This window comes from Crinia signifera, chromosome 2, assembly GCF_055691185.1.
Source record: "Crinia signifera chromosome 2, ASM5569118v1, whole genome shotgun sequence".
NCBI classification, from domain to species: Eukaryota; Metazoa; Chordata; class Amphibia; order Anura; family Myobatrachidae; genus Crinia; species Crinia signifera.
This window is the reverse complement of record NC_139218.1, coordinates 326,925,580-326,947,265: the sequence shown is the minus strand read 5'-3', so window position 1 is coordinate 326,947,265 and position 21,686 is coordinate 326,925,580. Positions and strand designations below refer to the sequence as shown.

The window sequence follows — 21,686 nt, the reverse complement described above, 5'->3', positions numbered from 1 at the left end:
TCTGGTTCCTAACTGCCAACCATCACAGCCTGCGGTAACATGACAGTTTGGAGCAGATTGGCTTGTACTTTATTAAATCCCCCATACACTAGGACTAGTCAGACCCAATTTTCCTTGAGCTACCCCAGGCAGCTCTACTTTATGTGCCATTTTTTCATGCCAAAAAAAAAAAAAATTGCGTTAGGGGAGGGGGTTTCAGAAGAATAAAAATAAAAAACATTTAAAACAACGGGTGGCCACTAATGATCAGAGAGCGCTCTTTCGGCCAAACAGCGCCCGCTCATTATTTTAAATGTTTTTTTTTAATCTCCTGACCGCTGCTCGCCCTGCATTCAGAGCAGGGAGAGCACCTCTCCTGCCCGACGCTTCCCTGCTCTGCAGATAGGTGTGTGCCACCTATCTGCAGAGCAGGGCGGCAGGACCCTGCCAGTCTTTATTTCTCAATTTCAGCTGATTTGTCAGCCCGATCCACATGATTCAGGTGAAACCAGGCCCAAATCGCATTGGGTATGGGGGCCTTTAATCTTTAATACCACTTTTTGAAGCTTAGTGCATTTGGTCCTAAATCTGCTTGTCCCTATGCATCACTGTAGCATTACCATTTCATGAGCCTGGAATAGACTCGAGCAGTCACTGACTCCTTCCTATTAATAGAAAACTCTTGTTATATTACCTTAATGAGTTATAAAGTTCGCTGTAAGACTCCTACAAGAGTGTGCTTTCTTAATTATATTTCTGTGCCCAGGTTGAAACTAGCGGCACGGTCATAAGCCACCCAATTTCCAGACTTCCCACTAATCGCTGTGAGGAGCCGTGACTGGCATTTCATGCTCACTGGGGGCTGTACACCTTACAAGTAATCATGGCATTTTCATGCTGTGGCGGCAACACTGATTATTTCCCAAATAAAATATATTCAGAGGACTGCAACTATCTCACGTTCTTTCAGAATATAAAGCTTGGACGCTTGTTGTACATTTCCCAACATTGCTAAGTGTTCAATTGTGTACGAGCAACTTGTTCTTTAGTACAAACAAATGCTTTCATTTACTATTTCAGAGTTCAGATCAATTCCACTTCCATATATCCGCTGTAAATTTAGTCCTTATTCAGCGTTTGCAGAGATTTTAGTCTGGTAACTCTCAGGTTGCGACTTCTTTGGTTTTCCTAGCGAAACTCCAGAGACTTTTGTGCTCAGGCTGGCAATATTTTGCTTAAAATAGCTAAACATCCTTATTCCAGTCTATGATTTATACCCAAAGGGTCTCAAGACAATGAAAAACTAAGCTAGCCAAGAAGCGGCACCGTCTGTTGTCTCATTCAGAGCAGAGTTTCCGCATAGACAGTGCAGCCGTACACAAGCATGCATCAGGTCCCTCAGGTACTCAGAGTCGATAAACACTCTACATTATATTGGGTAGTCTATCAGCTCTGTGCCCACTTTACTGTTGTACTCAAATATTCCACACGAGATGAAACAAAAAAAGAATAAATAAGAGATGTGAATAATCAAAACCAGAAAACAGAAATAAAATGTTTGTTTCAGTCACACAGTGGAATAGCTGCTGCATTTACATTTTACAAAGGGTAAACACTTTAAAATAAAAGCCTATACAAAATTAGACATTTTAGTCATGGGTCTCCTCAATACTAAATAGATTTAGATTATAAATACTTAAAACAAATGTATTATTTGCAGATTTGCTAAAGGAGCCATACTGTATCAAGTGTGTACAATCCCCCGCCATATCACACGGAATGTGAGTAATCAAGGCATGCACCCTGTTGTACACAAATAAATCTTTTTTTTTTTTTTTTCCATATAATGAGGTATCCGGTATTCGATTAAGTGACGTATTTCCGGCTAGCCAAAACAAAATGTCACTAATTTGCCCCCATAGTATTCAAATACGGGCGTTTTATTCCTTTTCAGTACCTTTTTGAGGGGTGAATCTGCATAACCCACAAATCTGTCAACGCCTGCAATTTTCGACCAAAAGTGGTCAAAAGCACAAGGACCAACAACTAATTATACGATTCACAAGGTTTTTGCCCATACAGGATTTTTTGACCGGACACAAAATTGGCACGGGGCATTGAATAGGGTGAATCCAATGTGCCCTAAAAACAGCTAAAAAATTCAGCATTAATCGAAAACTCCTCTTAATAGAAGAATAAACAGTGTTCCTTCTAGGAACTGGCCAGGGCGATGCTGTATGGGCCAGGGTAGCATGAAAGGGGCGGACCGGGCCCACCAACGTCACCATTGTGGGTGGACCCGAGCCTCTGATGTCAAACGGGGTGTGCCGGCAGCCAACATCACCAAACTGGGCTTCCCCGTGTGCACCGGCAGACAGGCAGCAGGCTGTTCTAGAAGGGTGCTGCTAGAGCAGGGCTGGGCAATTGCGGCCCTCCAGATGTTGATGAACTACACATCCCAGGATGCTTTGCATTAGTTTTGCTATGCGGCCATGCTGAAACTGATGCAAGGCATGCTGGGATGTGTAGTTCATCAACATCTGGAGGGTCGCAATTGCCCAGCCCTACGCTAGAGGCAGTGAGCAGCGCCATGATAAAACAGCTTAGCGTGAACACTACATAAAGTTTTCAGTGTTATTTTTTGAGGGACATTAGGCCTTGGGGCACAGAACCTTGAGGCAAATAGTGGCATTCCTGAGCATAAAATAGTGAAATTGTAAAAGGTTTTAAGATTTATATAGCACTTTTCGTCAAATAGGACTCAAGGTACTATACAGATAGTCTGAACTTATGGGGTGACTCAGGTTTGTTTGCAAATGCAAAAATCGACAAAACCAGGTGCACTGCAGGTGGGGCAGATGTAACATGTGCAGAGTGAGTTACATTTGGGGGAGTTATTTTGTTTCTGTACAGGGTAAATACTGGCTGCTTTATTTTCACACTGCAATTTAGATTTCAGTTTGAACACACCCGCCCCCACATGTAACTATCTGCACGTTACATCTGCCCCAGCTGCAGTGCACATGGTTTTGCCCATTAGAGTTTGCTTTTGTGAGCACAACTGAACTAGGTCCTTAATAATGTTAGGATGGTGCGCTTAGCACCTGTCTCTGTGGCAGCCTCCAGGCTGCTTGGTCCTCTGCGTTCCCCGTCCCCGCATATGGGAGTCCCCTTACCCCCGCGTGCTGCCCTGTTCGTTATAGACAGCGTGCCCTTCAGTCTTGAGTGACAGGGCACCTTTACTGAGGGGGAGTCCTGTGCTGTGTGCAGGAGAGGTGACAGCGCTAGTGTGTACACCCAGCGTGAGGAGACAGCACGGCTCCTACACTGTGTGTCCAGCACTGATAGAGGGAGAGCCCACTCTGAGTCTGACCGAACAGCACCATTGGTAACAGCACATCCTGAGCCTCGTTGTACTGAGGGAGAGTGGGAGCTGTCAGTCACCACCGAGAGTTCCCATATGCCTGCAGTGCTAGACCCGCTGATATCATCTCACAGACCAGCTGCAAGTCTCCCTGCTGGGTGGACTTCCCTACAAAGAGACCTCCATTACCCTCCAGCATTCCATCAAGCTGCAGGATAACAATAAGTACCTGCACCATACACTGGTCTATACCTGTCTGTTATATATATCTGCTATACTGCATATCTGCAACCGTGGTTTTTGGAATCATTCGAATTTTTTTTTTTTTTTTTTTTACCCCCCCTAACCCTCTTTTCATACTTACCAAGTCCCAGGGCGTCCACAGCAGGCCTCCGGCATCTTCTCCAGGGTCTCCAGCGGTCCCAGGAATGCATTGCGTGAGTGTGCGCGCGCGCCGGTGACGTCATCCCATGGACAGCTTGCCCTAATATGTGCACCAGCTGTGCAGATATGGCCCCAGGCTGGATCAGGCACTTCAGTGGGGGAACCCCCCTTCCCCCTCCCTGACATATGAGGGATTTCAGTAAATATGAAAATGGATGCACACAAGCCAGGGAAAGCTGAAAATTTATACAAAACAAAAATCTAACACATTGGGGTATATTCAATGCCCTTTGTGCGAGTGCGCCCATCAAAATGACGAACCTTGACGTTCGGGAGTATCCCCGAAACAAAGAATAGGGTGAGCGGCCGGCGAGTGCATTAGATGGAGAGGATGGCTAGTTTTCGGAGATCCTCACCACAGACAGCACTAAACCGTACCTTCTCCATAGGCCCAGCACCAAATGGATGGCTACACCCATCAAACTACTTGCCGCTCTCCCCTGACCACAGGAAACCGATTTTTTAAACAAGTTAAACTACACTATATTAATTTACACCTTTATTATTATTATTTCCGGTACTTGTTTCCTAGCACCGTGCCCATCGCATACCATGCCATAAGGTATGCGATGTGATGCGATATTCGGGTAAATGACCCGGAATGTACAATTAAATATTGCATAGCATCGCATGCCACCCTGATGGGTGATTACAATGTTAAATGCACCCCCACTATCAATGCCAACCAGAAGCGTGGCGAGCGCAGCAAGCCCGCCAGGGGCGGCAGTATGTGTCCTCCAACCTTTTCATAACCCAACTATCGACGTCAGTGTGGAGTTGACTTTAGATAGTGTGGCGAGCGCAGCGAGCCCTGCGAGGGGACGCGGAATTCATGTTAAGTAATCCACGTCCGTTTGTCACGCTATCTAAAATCAACTCCACGCCGATGTCGACAGTGGGGGTATGAAAAGGTCAGAGGACGCGTACCGCTGCGCTCGCCACGCTTCGGTTTGACATTGATAGTGGGGGTGGCATTGACAATGGGGGTGCATTTTACATTGTATGCACCCATCAGGGTGCTTGTACAATTAAAAATCGCATTGCATGCGATGGAAATCGGGGGCACCGTGCTAGGAAACAAGTACCTTATTTCCCAAGGGAACAGAATCTCCATGAACTAGGACACAATTTAAAAAGGTGAAACCTTTAGTTTTGGACCTCTGTCAACTCTCTTATTTTGTTTTCCACACACCTGTAATAGCAAAGGTTATTTGCTGCATTTTCCTAACCAAGGGTTACATTTTGTCCCTTTTTTAACAATTGTTATACCTCTATGCTGATTTTGTATATGTATTAAATCAGCACAAAAAATATATATACTAATATCACATATACCCAAATGCCTTTGACAGACCAAAAAAAAGGAAAGTGTTGGCATTTTACTTATGGTTCATTTTGAAGCTTTTTTGTTCTTTACACTGCATGTAACCTTTCAATCTGTTTACATGCAGTGTAAAAAAAAAAAAAAAAGCTTCAATAATGAACCATAAGTAAAATGCCAACACATATAAAGTGACAAACAAGTGTTTAGTGTCACAGGAGTTTATATGCATTTAACACAAATTAACAAGACATTTAAAAATGCCAGTGGGCGTAAAAACAATTTGAACTACTGATCCGAAGCACTGCATCATTACACTTATAGAGATGCATTACAGTACATCTATTTCTGCCTCCTGCACAGAGCAACATCTTTCAGTTCAGTTTAGATGCGAGAGATATATATATCATTGTTTGTTTTAGGTTTCAGGATATTAATAATTTCCAGTACAGAAAACTTTAATAAAATGTTCGTAGAATGGAGATATTGGAAAGGTCACTCAATGCATAAAACAGAGAACATGAGACATATGTGGGCTAGGGGTGATAAAAGCAGTGAGACAACGCGATTCCTGGTGGGGCAGCTAGAGATGCAGATGGTTCATACAATGGTGCACATTAAAAACATAAAAATAGAATATAACTGAAGGCAATATGTGCTGTATAATATTAGTTAGGTCAACACTAATACTGGGGGTATAAAAATGACATTGTCAGATGATAAAAATGAAATCCAGATGAAAGCCTTTTCTGCCTACCTTCCTCATCCTGGCATAATCAATCAGTCGTGCATAGGCACTGGTCCCGGCAATGATGAGTTTGGGTCGGAAGAGGCGGGCCGTCACCTCCAGCTGGTCATAGTCTATTAACCCAGTTCCTGGCTTTAAAATGAAACGGGGTACAAAAGAGAGGTACGGTTCACCTTCTTGTTCATTACACAGGCACATATAAATGTATAACAACAATACAATATAAGCATATGAAAACACAGTTTCAGAGTTATGATCCAACAGAAACTCTTATTGGCAGTCCGTCCCCGTCCCCCCCCAAAAAAAAAGTTCCCCCAGCTCTTCAGCTGGGATGCTAGCACTGCCTAACCAGTCATTATAAAGCTCCGGACTAGCCATGACAGCAAACACAAATGTGATCCGCATTGGGCAAGACAGGTGAGGCAACGGTGTAACCTTGCTGCATTATTAGGTTACAAGCCGGTGGTGTTTTAGTGTCTCTAGCAGCTCCTCTAAGCTAATTAACACAAGGACAGGTGCATTATGTCAGCGACAAGCAAGAAATATTGTTTTTGTTTTATGGAGACACAAATCAGGCAGCAAGACAAAACTAAACATCATGGCTGGGATGCTGCAAGTCACACTGAATATCAGACACTAGTTGTGAATGACACCATGTAACTTAAATTGGTTTAATGGGTTTACTCCTGACACATTGTCCTGCAGGAATAGAAGCCAACATTGTATAAATGCCTATATATTTCATGTGAAGAAAAAAAACGCACAGTATATCCCATGCAATAATAGAACACATGGCAAGGGTAGAATAGTTAGGATATTTAATGAAATCGTGTTTACATAAAAACTTAACATATTAAAACAATAAATAAGCTACCCAGACAAATAAAACAGAAACCGTTTTTAAAAAACCTATTTAAAAAAAGTCTGTGTGAGTGCCACCTTCCTGGAAAAATTGTGCTGAAGATCTATGTTGGATCTATCACCGAAGGCACCCCAGCAAGTAATACTGCTGGGGTGTCGTAGCGTCTGGGGCACCTGCTGAAACAATGAGCCTGCAAACTATCATGTTTATTGGAGTGCCAGACCTCAAAACTTGAAAACATATATATCATCCATGATACAATTGGTACTTGTTTCCTAGCACGGCACCCACGATTTTGATCGAAGTGCATCTTATGCGATGTGATTTGATTTTTAATTGTACAAGCACCCTAATTGGTGCTTACAATGTTAAATGCACCACCATTGTCAACGCCACCCCCACTATCAACGCCAACCCGAAGCGTGGCGAGCGCAGCGAGGAGCGGCGGCACGCATCCTCCAACCATTTCATACCCCCACTATCCACGCCGCCGTGGAGTTAAGTTTAGATAGTGTGGCAAGCGCAGCGAGCCACCGAGCCCGAAGCGTGGCGAGCCCCGTGAGGGGACACTGATTACTTCACATGTATTCCGCGTGCGCTCGGCACGCTTCGGGCTCGGTGGCTCGCCACACTATCTAAAATCAACTCAACGGCGACGTGGATAGTGGGGGTATGAAAAGGTCGGAGGACCCGTACCGCTGCGCTCTCCATGCTTCGGTTGGCGTTGATAAAGGGGGTGGCGTTGACAATGGGGGTGCATTTAACATTGTAAGCACCTATCAGGGTGCTTGTACAATGAAAAAATCGCATCGCATTTTCTGGCATGCAATGCTATGCGATATTTCATTGTACAAACACTCCTGCTAATTTAACGGGAAGATCACATTGCATGCATCACACACCACTAAATACGGTATGCGATGGGCGCTGTGCTAGGAAACAAGTACCATACAATCAATAAATCGCTCGCACTGAGGAGACAAACTCTGTGGGGCGTAATAGATAGACACCATGGTATTACCAGCAACACCGGATCAGTTAGCCCTACCACGGGTCCCGGAGACGGGCACCCGCTGGTTTGTGCTACCCCGTTCGGGAGACCTGTATCGGAGAAGCCGCCTCGTGCAGAAGGAAGGCAGTGAGACTTCCTCTTCCCGCCAATCACCTTGTCAACGGCTAGCAATGAAAAATAGTAGCAGTATCCCAATGCTAGCAGGCGTCGCGCACGTGCATTCCGGCCTTTACGCATGTGTATAGTTCAATGTATTGGCATACAGCTGAAAGCAGTGGTACTGTAGGTCCTTTGCTCATGTGTATCTTGTCGCATTCAACATTATCAACTGCAGACTTGATAGCGACAATGGGTACACACCAGAACGTTTACGATCGTGAGACGATCGCACAATCTTTTGGAGCACATGATCAGCACACGATGCGACCACGATCTGTACCCAGTTGAAGGGATCTTTTACAAATCCAGACTGCAGCAGGTAATGTCTCCAAAATGACCAGGGGGGACATGCATCGGAATTGGACCTAAAACATGCCCAATTTACATAGAAATCAATCGAAATTGAAGGGTTTGAGGCAAAATCGTTCTGGTGTGTACCCAGCATTACAGAGAATCTTATGTCAGAACATTCCAAAAGTTGCTAAATGCGCAGAGCCTCCCTAAAACAGCCTAGAGGGAACACTGTGTGTCACAGAGACCCAGGATTTTAAAAATATGTGGTTATAGATCAGTGGTTCCCAACCTTGGCCCCGAATAGTTCACGTTTTTCCAGGTTCCACACAGAATCACAAGTGAAATAATTTACTCTGCCTATGGATCTTTTAAAATGTGTCAGTGACTAACGAGTGCAGCTGTGCACCTGCCATGTGACCTGGAAAGAGTGACCCGTCAGGGGTACTTGAGGACTAAGGTTCGGAACCACCGTCCTAAATCATGGTTTCTGAATAATTCATGATATTGCAAAATCACTTGAGGCCATAAGACTTGCTTCCATGCTCCTGAAGTGCCAAACATACAATTTTGATCACACCCCACATGCATCCGCGCTGGTCTGCCTTGCCTGGGATTGCATGCAATATATCATATCTATGGGAATATGGACATTCCCTCTGCGATAACCAATTATCATGCTTCAATACCCCCCAATCATAGCACATAGCACCATCCACTTTGCCTATAGGTGTACTTACATTGAGCTTGTAAGGCATAGATTCAAAATATATGGAGGTAGCAGATATTCGTTTGACATCAGACATGTACCCATGGGTCAGGCTTTGAAAATATAAGACATTGTGAGAGTAAACAAAATGTTGCACTGGATTCTGCAATTTCATTGTATAAGATTATTACAGGACTCATTTGAGAACCCCACATACAAATAACACTTACTGACATCATATTCTGCAATAAAGGAACAACTAATAACATAGTTGAAAGAGTAATTGTCATTTTACTGGCTGTGCTTGAGGTATGACAGCAGCTAATCTGTTGGCATCTTATCTTGCTCCAATGCTTAATACATCTCCGCAAAGTAACATAAGAGAAAACGGTTGGGTGGAAAACAAAATTCCATTCAGGATTCAAGCTTAGTGCATGGAATGAAAGGAAACCCATACATATAAGATTCAACCTGTAGTGATCTGGAGAAATGGCAGTAAACAGAGTCTGCTTCTACAAAGTTCATTACCAACAATTAATAAATATTTTTCAGATGGTGCAGCGTGAAAACAGCAGACCATGCAGACGATTACAGAACAGCCAGAAATCCGGATTGGTCATTTTTATCTATTCAGTGAACAGATTATTTAGTGAGTTAGTGGATACTTACTGTCCCCCATCTGGAAGATCCAGCCCCATAAGTCTGTCATGGGGTTGCAGAAGAGCCGTGTATGCTGCAAAGTTGGCTGGGGAACCAGAATAAGGCTGCACGTTTACACCCCATTTTTGTGGATCCAATCTGAATGCATCCAAAGCTCTTTGCTGGCACAGCAACTCGATTTTATCCACCACTTCAGCCCCCCCATAATACCTGAGGAACAAACAGAACCAGAATTAGAAATACCATCTTGTTTATTGGTGGTGCTTCCTGTTATGTAGGTGGTGTACGTTAGAATGACAGCACTTTGGCACATTGGTTAGCAGTGCTCTCTCAAAGCACTCAGATCACATACTCAGTTCCTGACACGGGGCCTTCAGTATGCGTGTGTAGCTTGTATGAAGTTTTGTGTCATGGGATTTAGACTTGAGGAAATAGCACAGAAAACATGGGATGGCATAAGAGTCATTAATGATAAATAGTGCAGTGGTAAAAGCCAACAGAAAGCAGCCAGGCCCTTTCTGAAACTCTGAACTTACTAGAAAATACCCAGTGTTAAAAAACAAACCAAGGAGCTGCATACCATACATATGTAAACTATATGAGAATTACAATTATATTAAGCTGGGCCACACAAGGTGTCCCTGCTCTGTGGAAGGCAGTGTCCTGGAGCTACCACAATGATAGCACAACCCTCCACACCCACGAGCTCCTTTATTGAAAGCAAACGGTAGTGGGAGTGTGCATACGTGCGGTGAGAAAGAAGTTCTCAATTAAATACTTCCTCATAACCTGAATGTTAAGTTTACCGAGCTTCAGCTGGATACACATTAGCCGACATTTCCATTTAAATGCCTGGAACTCCTGGACAAACCAACAAACAACCTAGATTCAAGTTGATCCACATCAAAAGATATCACAAATTATATTTTTCAATGGACGCATTCAGGCGCACATTCTCATACTACTCGTCCCTGGCATGCCAATCTGTGCGGTGCGCCGGGGATTATGGAGTGTGTTCATCTCCAACGTTTGCATCATTTCCAGTTGTGAACGTGCGAGTGTCCAATACGCTCGCACGCCACCGCCATGTCGTAGCGTCTGGGGCACCTGCTGAAACAATGAGCCTGGCTCCATCTGTATCCAGGATTTTACTGCATGTACAGAGGAAAGAGGGGTCAATAATGTCCCACATAAGCATGCATTGTTAACTATATAGTGCGTACACACTGGTCCATATGCACGAAAGGTATATGTTAGTAACTACGGAACCTCACCTTTTCCCAGGGTAGCCCTCGGAATATTTATTGTTAAGACAGGAGCCAAGTGCTTCCAGAGCTGCTCGACTGCAGAAATTCTATGGGAAAAAACAAAACACTAAGAACTTTGCAGCAAACACAACAAAGCAATTAAGCTGAAAAACAACTTTTGGGAAAACATTAAAAGATGCAAATCTGTAGACGCGTGGCATACTAAGGGGCAGATTTATTAAGCTTGGAGAAGAGATAAACTGGAGATACAGCGGAGAAAAGGTAAAAGGAGATAAAGCACCAGCCAATCAGCTCCCAACTGTCTTTCAAACACAGCTGATTGGCTGGTGATTTATCTCCTTTTACCTTTTCTCCGCTGTATCTCCAGTTTATCTCTTCTCCAAGTTTAATAACTCTGCCCCTAAAGCACATGTTACATGGTGCAGCGAGGAAGATAGTACAGAATCCACATAGATCTGTGGTTACTTGATGACACCATTTGTTGTACCCTCTCAGAATGGTATAGTTGCTGGTACAACCCATTCCCAACAGGGTGAAAATTGGCTGTCCCAGTTGACTGCTCACTGGCACCATCCTTTTTCCAAAGCTGAAATACCAGGGGGGAAAAAAATCTAGGGTTTAAAAGGATGTGGTCTATCTTTAAAGTGTGATATTCTATGAAACCAGTGTATCGAACAACTGCACCATGGAGAGAATTACAGAAAGGCTGCCATGATTGAACCAGTATGACAATAGAGCAGAAACCTACAAAGACATTACTTTAGGGTCAACATTATTTTCAAGGTTTAATTAAAATGAGATAAATGGGCTTTCAATCACCGACCTCAGAGGCAATCATCTCCAGACCACGACACTGCCTGTCCTTCTCCTGCTGCACAAGACTCCACATTTCAGGGTCGTTTTCTGACAGACTTTCTTGTCCATTCCAATGGTTCCCAACCTGTGATGCTGGTTGAGTGTGCTGCGCCCGAACATGGCAGCATCTCCGTAGAGGCTAGGACATAGAGTTGTTATTATTATTATTATTATTATAATTTTATTTATAAGGCGCCACAAGTGTTTCGCAGCGCCGTACAAAGGAACAATACAGGGAGACAAAGCTTGGCATAACATTGAATAAATAACAAAAATACAGTACAAATAAAGAGCGCCACAGATCAATACACATTACAGCTTAAATGTAAGTAGTGAGGACTCAATCAACATACAACTAGAGGCTTGATGCCAATGATGGAGATGAGTATGCGGACAAAGATGGTCACTGAGTGTTGGAGTATAGGAGAGCTGTGAGTGAAATGTGAAGAGAAGAGGGCTTTGACAACAGGAGGGAAGAGGGCCCTGCTCGGAGGAGCTTACAATCTAGTAGGAAGGGGAGACCGACAGATTACAAGAGGTGCAAGCGAGTGGGTGGTGGTTAGATAGCAGGATGTAAACAGGCAAGGGGTCGGAGAACCAGCTGGTTTATGCAGTGGAAGGGTATGCTTTGATGAAAAGTGAAGTCAGTGCCCATTTGAAGCTTTGCAAGGTCGGGGAGAGTCTAATGGAGCGAGGGAGTGCGTTCCACTGAAGGGGTGCAGCACGGGCAAAGTCCTGTACTCTAGCATGGGAAGCAGTGATCAGGGTGGAGGAGAGACGACAGTCGTCAGCCGACCGTAGAGGGCATTTACAGTCATTTGTAACCTAGTACTGCCCAATTGTTATGTACAGTATTTGCTCTTGCACCCTAGAATCTAGTTGCCTAGGCATAAGGTATCAACATGTGACATAAGGCCAGATGTATCAAGCGTCAAAAAGTGATCATCTGGAGAGTGACAAACAACCAGCTCCTACCTGCCATTTCTCAAAACCAGCCTATTTCATGACAGGTAGGAGTTGATTGGCTGGTTGTTTATCACTCTCCGTTTATCACTTTTTGAAGCTGGATACATCTGGCCCATAATGTTTTAATGACGGAACTTAAGGAAGATGCTCCAGTGCCTTTAATTCCTATCAGTAGTAAATAAGGAGTGCAATTGATTGCCCCTAAGATAAGACACTTGCCACGAGAGAATAATCTTGCAGGGGACAAAGCATAAGCATAAATCATATACACAATAATGATAATGAGGTATAACAGGAAGCGCTCATTGCTTTACTATTTATTAAAAGCTCTTATTGTGCTACAATTCCCAGAGAACAATTATTCCTTCACATATGTCCCTGCCAAGGCAAGTTAATATAGATCAAAATGAAGGCAAATTAACCTAAGGGGGCATACACATGAGGTGATTTAAGCCCCATTTCTAAGCAATCTGACAAGACCACTTAAAAATGAAGCACAAATCGTTCAGGGCCCTGCACGTCCCTATCGACAGGCTATATATTTCAAGTATGATTAAAATATCTAGTCATCGCCTGTTTTCTCCTTATTGAGAACATAGGCAGTGAGAGATTGCTCAGCACCAGGGGTTAAAGTGAGGGGGAACAGGGTGGAACGGAATTCCACCACCTCTAATGGTGAGGTGGAACATTTTAACCTCCACATTGGCCCTGCACAGTAATTCTCACAGAAAAGCATTCGTTTGCAGGGGGATGACAAAACCCATACCACTGGCCCTGTCTCTGCCTAATGAGGGGATGGGGTATAATTAGGTGGCATAAAGAAATGAGTTCCCCCACCTCTGCATGACCACTTTATGCCCTGCTCAGCACACATCACTGGCGCAGTGCTGTGTGCGTAGCGATTCAGTGTCGCTCAGCACAAAGCTCAACTCGCCCCGTGTGTATGGGGCATAACATTATGCTTTGGACTGTAGGAGAAAAGTCCCACAAACAAGGGGTTAAAATGCAAACCAGAAACAGCCTTGGTCGGCAATTGATGTCATGACAGTAATGCTGACCACTGTTCCACCAAGATACACCTATTTGACATGCAAAATGTACAGGTTGTACAACTCTTAAGAAGATATGGTCACACCAGAGGATTACAGCATTTTGCAATTAGCCACATAAATCTGTGATGTTAGAGCTTCTGATCAATCCCTGGATGTAGAGCCGCAGTGTTCTCTGATAGTGGCTTCATATGTAAATGACTACTAATCCTGCATTTCAACAACTTGTACGCAGATGAAAAGTTACATTCATCAATGTACATCACAAAACCCTGCTCTCTATTAATGCACAGCTATCCAATTTAAATTAAGAAAAAAATATTACGGCATTAGAATTTTTTTGACTGGAAAAGTTTGCTAATTTATCAAAGAGAACATTGTGATACAGGTCACGTGAACCTACAGAGAAATGGTTAGCGGATCTCCGCGGGAGAATACACATGCCAGCACGTTAAGTCCTACAGTAATACAGCTTCCTTCATCAGCCCAGGAAGCTTCTGCAATGATGAAATCCTCATCCCTAGGTTGCATCAGCTGCAAAACCAGCTTCCAAACGTACAGTAACTAGAGAACGCTGAGACACAGCTCACATTTTTGTCTTATACAATGTTCTCTGTACGCATCACATGCAATACTTGTATAACAGCTTTCCGTAACACATTACGTTATTAGAGTACTTCTGACAAAACTGGCTCAAACTGTAAAAGAACTTTGCACCAGAACATCTGATTTGTAAAAGGGTAATGTTACACAATATGCTTTAGTGCACAATTACACTTTAGACCAAGTTCAGTAAATTATTTAAAATAGTTAAAGCAGTAAAAGTGATACATTCCCTTTTCCAACTATGGGGTGTATTCAATGATTTTTGCGAACTGTGACGGCGAGCAGTGCTGCCTGCTCGCTGTCACAGCTCGCATGGTCAGTATTTAATTAACCCCCAGCACATGCCCCTCCCCCTTTTATAGCTAAAACCGCGAGACTCGCGGCTAAATGCAGCGGGCTCCCTGCATTAGCTGTGAGCCTCGCTGTTTGGGGGAATCCTCACCGTCCTGTGACAGCGAGGATTCCCCCAAAACGTAGAACCGGGTGAGCGTCGGCAATGGGGTTAAACGGCTAGGATAGTTTGTTTTCGGCGATCCCCAACGTTTAACCCCGCATTGAATATGGCCCTTAAGGGGGTTTTCAATCCTAATGTTCACGCTAGGCCGTTTTTGGAGGGCACAGCGCCCTGTTCGATGTTTGACGTGCAAAATGCACCCTGCCCCTCTAGCACAACCCTGCTAATTCTTAGAAGGAACACTACACTCCCTGTCAGTATTTCTAAAAGTTGGATATATTGTCAGTTTTTGCATATAATTGCTCAAATTCACATTTGACCTACTCAATGTTTTTCTTTTTTCTGACTTTTGTACCGGCGAATCCACATTTCTGCCACTTTTTAGGCAGAAACAAACGCAAAATGCAGATTCGTCTTTTCAAAGAGCCAAATCTGTAACAGCGAGTGTCCTGGCCGGAAACTGCTGGGATTGAATAGGTCCTGGACTGTTATTCTGGGAATTGTTTAGATCATCCAGGATTGAATACTTCCCTAAGACAAACACTATGAAGGGAGTTCAATGGACTTAATGTGCATACACACTAGACTAGGATAGTTAACGATATGTAAAACAACGATCAAGTTATGCTGCCCATACAATTGTGCGATCGGATTCGATGCGACATCGCAGTGCGATATCCATCGAACCCGATCGCATCTTGTGGTGCTAAAGTGCCCCCTTTGCAGCACCCAATGTCACATGCCATCTTGAGATGGCACATCGGGTGCTGGAGGAGGGCGGCGTTATGTTGCGCTAGCAGGAGGTGGGGGTCAGTCAACGGTGGCAGCAGAATTGTTTAAACACTGGCCAGCCCTCTGATTGGCTGAGCTATCTCAGCTAATCAGAGGGCTGCCCAGTGTTTTAAACACTTCTGCCGCCACCGCTGACAGACCCCCGCCGCCCGCTAGAGCTACATAACGCCGCCCTCTGCCCGCCGTCTCCCACGCCGCCAGTGGTCCCTCCAGCCCCCTCTCCCCATGCCAATGAAAAAGCATTCCCTCCACCTGCGGATTGTATTCAAGCATCGCATGTGGTTAAAAACCACATGAGATTGCTCCTGCAATTCGATAAAAATTATGTGCAACACAATATCTTGAGACCCGACATTCGACCGGCATCACGTTGAATGTCCCCTTAAAAATGCACACAATCATTCGATTTATCGGCCAGATGTGGTCGAAATCGAATGATTGCATGCAATATCTCACAAGTGTATGGGCAGCATTAGTTACATAATTGTGCAATATTGTTTAGGGTGTCATAATATCATTAATGATCCCCTGTGACTCACAGTGAAATCACTCCCCCCCACCGTACAGATTTGCCCATGTGTTTGCACAAGGACCGCAATTAGAGAATAATTCCTTCAAACCGTGTTCATTAATTTATTATACACAGAGAAGAAACGGCTGCATTAGTTCATTAATTTTTTAACAAATCATATTCTTGTTTTCCAAGAGGATTTTCTTCTGGTAATCCAAGGGGAACAAATACTGTAATCAAAAGGAATTATCCTAGTAATCCACAAAAAAAGATATTTGCAATAATTATGTAACCCAAAGAAGCATCCTCCTACAATACAATAAATTTGAGAACTTCCATAAAATTAAAACCAGGGCAGGATGGAACATCTTCAAAAATGATGTCAAAGCTCTGAAAAAGCCAATTTGGAGGTTCGAATGCATTCTCCAAATGCATCAAACTCTGGAGATGCAGGGACGGCTGGTTTAATCCCCCCAAAAAAATTTCAATCTTTTATTTTTTACTATGCTGTGACAACGGTGATGGCGTTATAATAACAATTTTTTCAATTGTTTAATGCCAGTGGCAAGCCCAGTGCTAATGCTTACCTCTTCAGGTAGGTGTTTGTGTCTGAAAAAAAGTGCTTTTACATTTTGTATTACTATTTAAATTTTATTAGAATAAGTAGGACTAATGCTTAACATTAACTTGATGTTCTTATTTTCAATTTCCTCTGAGTGTATTTGTATAGATTTAATCTATCTACATATATTCAGATGTAATAGGAATAATCAGCTCTCAAAATTGGTTTTATTGAAAGATGTAAAATAAATCAAAGCCTAATAACATTATTAATGTTAGAAAGCATTAACACACGGTTGATCGAGGTTTCTAATACAGGATTCTTTTTTTTTTGCATTATTAAAACATTAGTGCAAAAAAAAAAAAAAAAAAAGCTGGTTTTAAGCAAAACAAATAAACATTTTAACACCCTGCCTAAAAGTAGAACTTTCTGGAAATTGTTCCCGATCTATAGATGTTACTGCATAATGAAAGCCTATGGGATTCTTGCCACAGGCTTCCCCAATGCCCACCTGGCTCACACATGCACATAAAGACTCCTGGATCACTACAGTGCAAAGGACAGCTAATCGGAAATTGTACATGCAATCCTCCACAGTCTTCATGGCCACAGATCTAATGTAAAGCATCATTCAGACAAGTTGGTTAAAACCATTTTATTTCACTAGTTTGCATGAACTCACTGTTTTCAGAGCATTTGGCCAGTTGACTTTAGCTCCTAAACATTACCAGACTTTCTGTTCCAGGTAGAAGGCTTGTTAAAATTATATTTTTATGTGTGACCACCTTAACAAAGCAAGTTTTGCATATTTTCTTGCTTGAGCACAGGTGTGCTGTATATTGGCGGATGCATTTTAATGTGATAAAAACTTGGGTACTTATGTATTATCTGGACTCCCATGATAAATGCACCCCATTTTTTCATACCCCTACTATCCAACTACGCATGGAGTTGATTTTATATAGTGTGACGAGCGCAGCGAGCCACCGTGCCCGAAGCGTGGTGAGCGCAGCGAGCCCCGCGATCTCATAAGAAAAACGGGAGTCCAGATATTACATAAGTACCAAAACTTGCTTGGAAAGCAGTGAAATGGAGCCAACGTCCAAGAACAAACAAAATGCACGTATACAGACACATAGGGGGTTCAATTAGCAGAATTTTAGCTTCTGAAATAAGTGCCGATTGCCTATTATATATCTCTCAGTGAGCTTGTGGCTAACCCAAAATAGTTAAGCGACAATTGCATAGCTGTGGGCCCCTAATACAGGAGCTATGGATTAGGGACCCACAGCTATGCAATTGCTGCCAGCTGTAACATCACCACTAGCCCTGGTAGCGCTAGTTACAGTACAAGGATTTCTGTTCACACCTCTGCAGGTTCCAAGCAGAAACTCAAGCTACGGGCAACCTCGGGGCAGTAAATGGTTATGGTATAGAGGATAGACAATTTGTACAGTTAACAGTCACTAGGTCGACACAAGCAAGGTCAACAGTCAAAAAAGTTGACACGAGTTTGTCATAATTTTTGGGGGGTCTATTCCATTGCACTTTAGAATAGTAGACCGTGATAAAACAAACTGGGTAACAACAGACAGACTTGGAGGTATGAGAGCCCTGTACGTTGTCATGGACACCGCATATGTACTGCCACGCTCGTCATGTTCTGCGCATGGTGCCTCGCTGTGTTAGGCCCACTATTATATTCCCACTTGGAAAGTAAACTATGAAAAAGACACCTTTTTTTAACATTTAAATAAAAAAATCATAACTGTCGACCATAAGCTCCTGTTGACCTAAGGTCTGTCAACCATTAGTGGTCGACCTATTCATTGTCTATACACTGACTGCATATCAAATGAAGAGCTCCAGGCAAATGCTGTGCGTCCAATTGAACCGCAACATAGGCACACACTGGAATGCATTGTTATACCAATTATAGATCATTCATTTTAAATCTGGTTGTGCAGGAAACAAAACATACTAGTAAAGCCCCGTACACACAGGACGACCTGCCTGTTGTGCCGACAGCCATCGCTGTAGGGCATACACATGTTGCGATCCGTGCTCCTTTGTTGTGATGGATCACATGCGACCCTGCTCCCCGCTTGGCCCACCGCCAAGAGGGAGGTCTGATTTCCGACTCAGTTCGATGTGCATGGGACCGCACATCGGACCTGAGGGACTCAAACTGACTTGATTTGATGGAATTGGCCCAGTGTATGGGGGCATTTAGAAAAGGGTCTGAAATCGCTCCGTGTGCATGCCCCTTTACTCACACCTCATAGAAATATATCCAAAGCATATTTCCACTTTATACAGACCCATTAAAGTAAAAGGTGAGTATCACCAATTAAGGCAAGTCATTTTGAAAAAAAGAAATAAATAAATAAAAATGAAGGCCTAGCACTTTAAAAGTAAAACTATTACAGATGTAGCCAGCCTCATTGTGCCCGCCAGCACGACATATCCATAGCGCCGGCGGGGAAGTGGCTGGCGGACGGGGATGCATGCGCGTCTCATGCGTTAGCCCCCCATTCTGGTGGAGGGGGCTGCGCACGCTGGTGGATGGCAATAATATTGCCAGGAGCCACTCTGAGAGCGGCTCCATCTGTATGCTACAATGTAGAGAATGAGGAACTGTGCAAGCAGCTGAAGTTGCTCTAAGCCCATCGCCATTTCTCTGTGTAAGTGAGGACCTTATCTCTAGTAATCAATATAAGCTTCAGAACACCTTGCTTTTAATGTACTACTTGCAAGAGAATATTTTAGTTAGAAGAGAACACTAATTTAGAATACTTTTTTCATGTTTTATGTTAAAATATAAGCCCAGTTTTTCCAAATTGTTAACAGTAAAGCCCAGTTTATATACGTCTAACTCTATAGCCTTAACAGTCTTCCATGGTTACAGCAACAGCAGTTCCTAGACGTTTTCTCATGAATTTACGGTCTTCTAGTAACAGCCATAGACCGTGCTAGGCAGTTCGAATACCACTTCTGCCCCCTAGAGCGCCAGAGCACTGACTTAAAGTCCCAGCCGATTAACTGCAACAGTTGTTATACTGTCAATCAGCACTAGGAAGCTGCAGGGGAACAGTGTTTAAATTGCCCTTTCCATCTACAATCATTACTAATACTGACAATCAGCAATACAAAAAGAGCAGCCAGGACCTAATGTCTGCTGCTGTAACTATGAAAAAATTCTGTCACTGAAACGAACACACAAACAATAATAATGAGGGGAAAAAAAATAAACTTAAAGTTGTAGCTTCTTAAGAAGGCCTGACGTGTACAATTACACCGCCTTCAGACCGCAAATGCAGGACATCATGCAGGGGGCGGTGGCTGAGCATCATCAGGTGTGGGGGAGGAGGCAGCGCTCAGAGCTGGCGCTGCTCCAAGCTCTGCCTCCTCCAGTGTGAACGGAAACGGGATGCTTGACCCGATTAACCCATTCACACAGCAAAGCCACATGGCAACGAACCCTTCTTTTATGCTTATTACCTGTTGTTACCGGTTTGCTGAACCCAGTAACCCTTTTCACAATTACTGGGTCGAACCGGCACAAACCCGGTCATTAAGTCTGTTGCTCTTATATGGGCTGTAGCAAAAGCCCCATGTGGCCTTCAAATTGTATCAGGTTGCCAATCATTCAGTTAGCTCCATCTATAAAATTAGACCCAGCTGGGTTTTGCACATTAGCCCATCCCTAATGGCTGGAACAGTTATAATGCTGTGCATGGAACCTTTAATTACTTGGAACAAGCCACAATGTGATTCAGAGCCAGGGACCTCGCAGGTCACATGCACCAGTCACGTGCATAGCTTGGCTATATTGGTTGGGACAGTTCCATCCCTGGAGCAGAAAGACATGGCTGACAGTACCATGTCACATGTGGTTACCTACCTATTTACGTGATTCAATCCATAAAGATAATCACCAAGTGGAGTTTGAAGGTGGGTGATGTGAGAGATCTCTCGAAAGGATTTAGGGAAGAGGATCTTGCAGACCTACTTTTATGCTCCACTGGCTCTGAGGGACTGTCCAGCTGGGTTGAACCTGCTTGATGAGCGGAGGATCCCACTGAAGTTTAGAGACATTGCCTGGCTTTCTTTTCAAGGGAGACTTTGTTAGAAGGAACGTTAAGTTTTGAAGTGCTAATAATCGCGATTGTCCATGTGAGGAATGTCCTGGGGAGGAGGAGACGATGGGCCATTTCCCTTCAATGTAAACATTTATCAAGACATCTCAGTTGCTCTAGGGATCCCATGTCTTTCGGGGCTAAGTTGCCCGAGTGGGTCTATGGGGCATTCAAAGGTTATGGGAATTTTGATTTATGCACAATTTATATGATTAGTTTAGCAGTCAGGTATCACACGTGGAATGCACGGTGTCATTTTATATTGAGAAAAAGATCCTCCCTGTTAGGACGGTGGTGGGTCTTATTCTACATGAGGTGAAGGTAATGATGGAAATGGAAAAGGAGACACTGGATGCCATCAGCTGGTCTCCCTTGTGGGGCCAGTTGAAACCTCCTTAGTAGGTGGCAAATAGTAGAACCTGGAACATACTGTGACTCTGTTCTTTTTCTTTTCACACAAAGTAGGGGGAATATGGAATATGAACGGGCTGGGCAATTGCGGCCCTCCAGATGTTGAGGAACTACACATCCCAGGATGCTTTGTATTAGTTTTGCTATGTGGCCATGCCTAAACTGATGCAAGGCATGCTGGGATGTGTAGTTCCTCAACATCTGGAGGGCCGCAATTGCCCAGCCCTGGAATATGAGATAAAAGAATGTTTTACATACATGTTTTTCTAGTACCAAAAATAAATGTAGGTGGAGAAAGTGGTTGGGGGGAGTAAATGTAGAGATGAAAGGCGTCTCATGGATAAGGGTAATGAATGTGTTATGTATTAAAAGTGATGGGTATAGTGGTGAAGGTGGAGGGGATGTTTGATAGGTATGAATGAAGTGAGAATGAAGGCGGAAGGATGGGAGGATAAGGTAAGAATGATGGTAAGTATAAAGTGGAGTGGAAGGAGGGGTGTATGGGGAGGTATGAGAGAGTATGA

At 43.6% G+C, this 21,686-nt stretch overlaps 1 protein-coding gene across 1 annotated transcript in view; it reads right to left on the bottom strand.

Moving 5' to 3' along the window:
• Window positions 1-21,686, bottom strand: part of SHMT2 (serine hydroxymethyltransferase 2) — a 55,299-nt gene that overhangs the window by 28,408 nt on the left and 5,205 nt on the right. Inside the window, exons 2-6 of the mRNA XM_083169352.1 lie at window positions 11,641-11,811; window positions 10,824-10,903; window positions 9,559-9,759; window positions 8,921-9,002; window positions 5,866-5,988 (exon numbers count right to left, since the gene is read on the bottom strand). Coding sequence (XP_083025478.1) covers window positions 5,866-5,988; window positions 8,921-9,002; window positions 9,559-9,759; window positions 10,824-10,903; window positions 11,641-11,811 — 657 coding nt within the window. The remainder of the gene's footprint in view (window positions 1-5,865; window positions 5,989-8,920; window positions 9,003-9,558; window positions 9,760-10,823; window positions 10,904-11,640; window positions 11,812-21,686) is intronic.